The 7,310-nt window shown below is 44.8% G+C and overlaps 1 protein-coding gene and 2 non-coding genes across 4 annotated transcripts; 2 read left to right on the forward strand and 1 right to left on the reverse strand.

The window, feature by feature from the left end:
* Positions 1 to 80: 80 nt before the first annotated feature.
* On the forward strand, positions 81 to 6,483 carry maip1 (matrix AAA peptidase interacting protein 1). Of its 2 annotated transcripts, XM_004559088.5 has the most exons (5): positions 81 to 782; positions 870 to 941; positions 2,585 to 2,711; positions 5,284 to 5,431; positions 5,516 to 6,483. In XM_004559088.5, the coding sequence occupies exons 1-5, from the start codon at positions 414 to 416 to the stop codon at positions 5,592 to 5,594; spliced, it is 795 nt and encodes a 264-aa protein (XP_004559145.1). In that variant the 5' UTR covers positions 81 to 413; the 3' UTR covers positions 5,595 to 6,483. The 2 variants fall into 2 exon arrangements, with proteins under 2 accessions (XP_004559145.1, XP_076731367.1); XM_076875252.1 differs by lacking the exon at positions 870 to 941.
* A 548-nt stretch (positions 6,484 to 7,031) lies between these two features.
* trnai-aau (transfer RNA isoleucine (anticodon AAU)) lies at positions 7,032 to 7,105 on the reverse strand. The gene has a single exon. It is a non-coding gene; the product is annotated as a tRNA-Ile (tRNA).
* A 108-nt stretch (positions 7,106 to 7,213) lies between these two features.
* Positions 7,214 to 7,287, forward strand: trnai-aau (transfer RNA isoleucine (anticodon AAU)). Its single transcript has one exon. It is a non-coding gene; the product is annotated as a tRNA-Ile (tRNA).
* Positions 7,288 to 7,310: the final 23 nt, after the last annotated feature.

The raw sequence follows: 7,310 nt of genomic DNA on the forward strand, positions 1-7,310 counted from the left end.
AGCAGATATGGGGAAAGACCGTCCACTTCCTGTTAATTCCATTGTACATAAACTAGCTGTGGGTCAGCAGGAGGAGCAGCAGAGGACGCACTCAGGCTGGTCCTTAATATAAATGATCATAAAACAAAAAAGCCCATGTTTGTTTGTTTGTTTATTTTCACAAATAGAGCATCAATAGTGTGTCTCACCTAGATAAAAATGACGCTTATGTCCGTTAGCTTTTCTTACGGGAAGCCGATTTGCTCACAAAACGCTAGCATTTTGCTAATGCGTGCTGATTGGTCGGATAACTAAATATTGGAAAGGTCGGTAAGCCAAAGGAAAACGTTTACCCCGTTAAACTGACAATGTTGGCTACAAACGTTAGATGCCTATCTAGCGAGCGCCCCCTATGAAGTCCCGAAGTTCAAAGAATGGCAGTTCTTCACTTTATCAGACGCTCTCTGGCTTCAGCAAACCTACGGAAAAAGATGGCGCTGCCCATGTTAAGAGGTTGTTTCAGGTTGCAGTCAACATTTAGCTTCAATCGCCTGTTTTTAAAAGAGCGACTCGTCCTGAACCGGCTCGGTAACAGGCGACTACCTCCCTGTTCTCCCGCCTCTGTCGCGGCAGCGGTCCGTCGCTATAGCTCGGACCAGGGAGAGCAGAAGCACCAGAAGGTGGTGGTGGTCGGCATCCCGAACCCCTTCATCTGGTTCCGCACCCGGATTTACTACTTCCTTATCAGGACGTACTTCGACAAAGAGTTCAGTATAGAGGAGTTCACGGAGGGGGCGAAGCAGGTGAGTGGAAGGCTGAGCTGCAGAGCCCAGATTTCCTCCGTGCTGTGTGTTAATGTGTTATTAATGATGGTGTGCTGTTTTCTGCAGGCCTTCTCTCATGTTTCCAGGCTGCTGTCACAGTGCCAGTTTGAAGCCTTAGAGGGCCTCGTAGCTAAAGATGTGAGTGCGCTAAATACACCCGCATCAGGCACAAATTCACTTGGTAACAGAGGAGAGTACCACAGGAAATGAGAGCATCGGTGGGCTGTTACAGAGCTTAAAGAAAATGTTGCTAAAGTAGCATAAACGTGCAAGAGCTTTAACGTTATAATTTGTTTAAAGTACCTGCAGTAAATTATGCAGAGTCGTTTAATGCACTAAAACAGGAGGAAGAACTGAAGATCGTCATTAGGAGTAACCAGGATTAGAAATGAGTACATCAGAGGGTCAGCTCAGGCTGGGCTGAGATGATTTGGACGTGTGCAGAGGAGGGACAGTGGATATACTGGGCAAAGGATGTTGAATAAAGAATTGTCATGGATGTAGTGAAGGAGGACAAGATGAGGGTTGGTGTGACAGAGGAGGATGCAGGATATGGGGTGAGGTGGATGCAGATCCATCTATTTGCTGTGGCAACACCGTTTCTGTTTACTGCACAGTGAACTTACCACATCAGACTGCCACAGCCGGTCTGAACCAGCTCTGAAGCTGGAGATGTCCACATTAATAAACCCTGTTAGGGGACTATTAATGTGTGGGAATGTGGAAGTGTCGTTGTTTAGCTCTGTGGGATAAAAAATTTGCCATATGACTTATTTTTATTTTGTTCTAACTGATAAACATTGGATGAAGCAGGGCTGGAAGGTAAAATGATCTCACAAAGGTTGGGCTGCGGCAGGCCCAGAGGACGGCAATTCAGGAAATTACCACAATCGCCAAGAGATCGTGGCTGTCACTGAAGTGTGAAGGGCTGCCAGTCACCCTGCAATCACCCAGGTCTGATTACACTGCAGGGTATCTTGTGATAAGAGGCCGGGGTAAACACAAAAGATGACGTGAGGTACTATTGGAAACATACCCGAGTTGTCAGCAACATCACCCTATCAAGTCCTATTAAACAAACAGAGACACTATGGAAAAGTTCACTCCTGTTTCCTCTCTGGACAAATCTGCTTAGTTGTTGTTTCACTGGTTGGTGAAGTTCTGTTAAAGAGTATCGTGCTGAGGGATTTTTGTTTTCTCTGACTGAGAAAACAAGGATAGTACACCTTCTCTGGGTGGTAAACAGTCGGTCACATGACCATAGGAGCATACCCTCCTCGAACATGACGACCTTCACGCTTTATTCATAACTGAGACCGTGAACTCATCTGGAAATTACTGCTGTCACAGAGCGAGGTAACTAATCGCTGTGCAGACTTATTTACAGTCAGACAAGCAGAGCAATCGCCCCCTACTGGCCATCAAAAGGAATGCAGGTTTAAGGCTTAGCATTGGCTTCATTTTATTACACCTGTCCATCTTTTAGACTGTCTGCCAGTTTGTGTTTTGTGCTTCAGGTAGAGAGCAGAGTAGCAGAAGGTTTGACAGAATAGAGACGTATGAAGGACATCTGTGTCCTTCTAAGTGCTTCTAAAATACTGTAAGGTGATTTAGATAGATTTAAATCACCTTAAGAGACTCCAGAGTAAGACTAACTCCTCAGGTTCAGGGCTTTGCTACTAAATATGCAATAATCAAAACATCTGGCCTTGTTTTAAAAGATAAACTCAGGATTTTAAAGGCTTTTTATTTTGCTTGTTCTAAATTTCTCAACCATACAGCTGATTGGGAAGCTGGAGGAAAAGTGCAACCTGCTGCCTTCCGACTATAAGAAAGCACTGTCTGCAGAGCCCGATGAGATCATGTACACAACCCCCGGGGATGTGGGAATCTTCTACGATGACAACGGTAAGCATGAAGTGTCAGGATTACTGGCAGGGTAAGACTGTCTGAAAGGCCTTAAACCTGCTTGTGAGTTTCCTCTGAAGTCTGAGGACTCAGACTGTGCTACAGACATCCAACCACCCACAACACACCCCAAAGAAAGAAGCACTGAGAGGCCTTTTAAGGTTTTGATAAGTTGACTCCCCCTCGTGCTTCACAGTGGTTTGATCCAGTCCCAGATCACAGAGAGACAGACGCTGGAAAAGATGAGAAGCTCGGGTGTGGGGCGGGGGCTTCACGGTCACTTTGCTTCCTATTTTGGCGTCTTCTATTCAAGACATGTGGATGTCTTTTCTGACTTGCAGCAAGTCTGCAGACGTTAGTATAAATGTTTACGAGGCTGTGATGATGTCACAGTTGGCGTGTGCAGCTGCGAATGCTGCGATCATAAAGAAGGTTTAAAACTGGGGTGACGTGTTCCTTCCTTAAGATGAACATGCACCATGTTTGTTTTCTTTTTTTCTTTTTTTTTTTCTTTTTTTTTTTCCGCCTGTCCCATTTGGTTCTTTAGCCATCAGAGTTGTTGTCTGAAGACCAACAAGGATACCCAATGGATTTACTTTGCCAAATGGATCATCGTGGCATTGCCGTATTGGTCCATTTGGTCGATCTTTGTTTTTATTATTTATTATATTTTATTTTCAGATGTTACAGACGGGACAGACATGAGTGAGAGATAGGAAAGGGAGAAAGAAAGAGGAAGGAAAGGAAAAACAGAAGGGGAGAGGGACAGTGAGAAAGGGGGGGGGAGAAAAAAAATAAAAATCTCCTGGATCACCTGTTGAGAGAAGAATAGAAAACAAGCAAAAAAAGACAAAAATAACCCAAAAACAAAGCAACATACTAAACACAACACCATCGCATTAATCTAGCTAAGTGTAAACAGCAGTAAATACTAAATATTCAATGTTGTTGTGCAGCACGCAGGACAGATGTGCTTCGAAGTAGCAGCCAAGAAAGGTGTAATTTGGGTCTACGAGCAGTGAACACCTGTGTGCATACCTGTGTGGATCAGCGCGCTTGTATTCCAAAGGTTTCTCCATGTAACGATCTGCTAGGGAGTGTGGGGGGGCCACAGCCCCGTCCTCCAGGGCATGAAGCAGGTATGGAGGAGATCAAAACTCCAGACATCCAGAGGCCTCCAGAACACAAGAGACCATGGAAGACCAACAGAGGGGCAGCCGCGCCACTGTCCCAGTAAGAGCTGAGGAGAGTCCCAGATGAGGGTTCACTCAGCAGCCGCGGAGCAGAAGCCAGGGGGAGTTGCAGTGACGCGCCCGTGAGCTCCGCCGGCCGCCAGCTGTGCCTGAGTGACCGGGCCCCAGGCCGAGAGGCCGGGGGCACCCCACCCCCGAAGGGGCCCGAGCGAGCCCCAGGCTCCAGGCCCCGATAAGCGGCCGCCAAGGAGTGAGCCGGTGTGTACCTGGACGCCCACCCCCAGACACAAAGAACCACCAACGCACCAACACCTGAGGGAGTCCGCCACCGGCAGGGGAGGTGGTGGTAGGTGGAGATAGGCCTCCAAACCTTGGAGGGCCTGAGGTGTCCCCAGAGAGCCATGTTTGTTTTCACTGGTACAACAAAGCCTCAGATACTGTATTAGTCCACAGCTGAAAATAGTCCCCAGCAAACACTCTTGTTGTGGTTGTGGTGAACTGCTGAGTGCAGCAGTAGGAAGCTTTAAATACAGAAATAGATGTGTATACTTGTTATACACTATATCACCAGTACGTACGTTATAGTGAGCACTCACTCACCCATCCAAATCAGTCACTTCCATGTCCACGGGTGTATAAAATCAAGCACCTAGAATGGATTCGAGAGGGGGGAGCTCACGATCAATGATCTGAAATGGGTTTCATGGTCGAGCAGCTGTATTTGCTGTATTAGAGCAGGGGAGACTTGTTCTCTGGAGTGATGGATGACACTTCTTCTTCGACACCTACCGCTAAACTCAGACTCATCCATCGGATTGATGGAGGAGTTTGGGCCAGGTGACAGTACTTGTCTGACTGCATTGTACCAAGTGTAAAGTTTTGTGGAGGGGGGATTATGATGTGGGGCTGTTTTTTAGGAGATGACCTCAGCCTTTTAGTTCAAGTGAAATGAACTCTTATTGCTGCAGCATACCAAGATGTTTTTGTCAATTTTATGCTCCCAACTTTGTGGGAAGGCATAGGCATGGCTCCTCCTGTTCCAACATGACTGCGCACAAGTGCAAACAGCGAGGTCCATAAAGACATGGATGAGCGAGTTTGGTGTGGAAGAACTTGACTGGCCTGCACAGAGTCCTGACTTTGAGACTGTGAGCCAGGCCTTCCTGTCCAACAGCAGTATCTGAACTCACATATGTGCTTCTTGGAGAATGTCCAAGCCGTGGGCCAACATATTAAACCCTATTGATTAAGAATGGGATGTAACGCAAGTTCATATGTGTGTGAAGGCAGACAGTGAATATTTTTGGCAACATAGTGTATATGTGCAATGAGATTTACCTGTATAAATAAAGGTGGAAATGAACTGTTTACGTTTCCAGGTAGGAAGTTTGTCAGCATCCTGATGCGTTTCTGGTATCTAACGAGCGCACGCCTTCCCGAAGACTCCATGGAGGGAACTCGTATCTTCCAGATGGCCATTGGAGAAGGAGAACCAGAAACTAAGAGACTGCTTACTGCAATTTATGAGTGAGTATCTTTTTTTTTTTATATTTCTGTACATTTTTCAGTTACTTGGAGTCATTCTGATCTTTCCTTTTACCTCTCTGACAGATTCCAGAGGGAGTTTACTAAAGGAGTTCCTCCAGACTGGACCATCACCAGGATAGAGCACTCCAAGCTTTTGGACTGAGGTGGTGTTGAAAGAAAAATAGTCACAGCTCAAGATTATCCACACAGGGGGGAGTGAGACACAGCTCCTCAATGAAAAGGACTAAGTTGGATTTTTCCACAATTTACTTAAGCAAAGACACAGGAGCCAATCACAGCCGCTCTACTAAATACCACCTTGGACTCCTGGTTTGTTTCCTCGCTCTTTCATGACGTAGAAATTAGAGTTTCAAGCCTGATTTGGCTTGTAACCCCTGCTCTCAAAAGTCGAACACTTTCAGGAAGAAAGTGTTATCTTCCAGTTAACAGTCATGTGATCCCAGATGGGTGGGGTCTTCAGACAGATTAACAGCGACCAGCTGATTTGAAATGAATACATTGTGATGGTGCTGATGCGATAAATGTCTCCCAGCTCAATCTGACCTAAGTCTGACGAAGTGACTGAAACCACTGAGATTTTTTTAATCTTTTTTCAGTCGTTGATCTGCTGCTGTGTATTCTCATCTTTAAAAGCTGAACGCATTATGAGATTAAACACTTCATGTGAAATCATTCCTTGAGAGAAAACACTCACTGTTTTTCAGAGAAGACCGACCGACATCTGCTTCTGTAACTGTGGAGCTGCGATCAGGATGTATGTGGCATTTTTTTTCGTTTTTGTTTTTTGTCTCTGATTTATTTCCTGACCCTTTGCCTTCAGGAGTTTTTGGAGTATGAACCTGCTGTACATGTGTCTCTGATGGTTAAGGCAGCTTCACAAAGCTGCAGCAGACTCTGTTTTATTAAAGATTTGAGGAATGAAGTGTATGCTGCTCCTGTGCAGTTTATGACGCGTTTGTTGGTATATATGATGACAGCATGTTTGTGGATGTTCTAGGTTTTTAAAAAATAAACAAAACTATTGGAGAGGGGTGGGGTTTTTTTTTGTTTTTTTTTAAGGAAAGACTACATTTCCAAAATTACAAAACTGAAACCTTTTAAATAAGAAAAATCTAAAGTTTTTCTTAAAATTTGTGATTTCAATCGCAGAATTAGTAAAACATTTTATTTTTTTAGATTGTTTTCATATATTCGTTATTATGTATATAGATTTTAATTTAATTATTAACATATTTTAAATTTTTCTGCTTCAAAAGTATAGCCTAGCTGATACAGTCCACACAGGCCAAGGACACTGTCACTAAAGCAAGCAGGCAAGAATGATTTGTATTGCGCTCACTTTACAGAAAACAAACTAAAAACCCTGTATGAGCCACAGTGAATTTATAAACATTGTCTGTACTTAGATTATTGTCGGCATCTATCAGAGCTTGTGTTTAAATTCTCTTGTTGTTTGCTTTCAGACAGAGGAGCTCTGAGAAACACTTTGTAGCACACATTGAATACTTTATATCTTTGGCTGCCTGATACACTCACGCGATGGTTTTAAACTTGATTATATACACCAATAAAAACCTACTGGCCCGTACGGGGATCGAACCCGCGACCTTGGCGTTATTAGCACCACGCTCTAACCAACTGAGCTAACCGGCCAGGTGTTAATATGTGCCCGGTCCCCGCACGCCGAGATTCTTACGTTGTCAGCAGGACTCCAACTTTTTCCTCTTGTCCGTGTCAACGGAGTCACTCATTAATATACAGGGCCGGTTAGCTCAGTTGGTTAGAGCGTGGTGCTAATAACGCCAAGGTCGCGGGTTCGATCCCCGTACGGGCCAGTTTAAATTTATTGGGCAGTTTT

The sequence above is a fragment of the Maylandia zebra genome, linkage group LG16 (assembly GCF_041146795.1).
Source record: "Maylandia zebra isolate NMK-2024a linkage group LG16, Mzebra_GT3a, whole genome shotgun sequence".
NCBI lineage: Eukaryota > Metazoa > Chordata > Actinopteri > Cichliformes > Cichlidae > Maylandia > Maylandia zebra.

Bases quoted from the DNA above. Each gene is read 5' to 3' on its own strand.
- maip1 (XM_004559088.5), top strand. From the start codon at position 414: ATGGCAGTTCTTCACTTTATCAGACGCTCTCTGGCTTCAGCAAACCTA. The intron at 942-2,584 runs GTGAGTGCGCTA...TCAACCATACAG, and splicing joins AGGGCCTCGTAGCTAAAGAT to CTGATTGGGAAGCTGGAGGA. The intron at 2,712-5,283 runs GTAAGCATGAAG...TTACGTTTCCAG, and splicing joins AATCTTCTACGATGACAACG to GTAGGAAGTTTGTCAGCATC.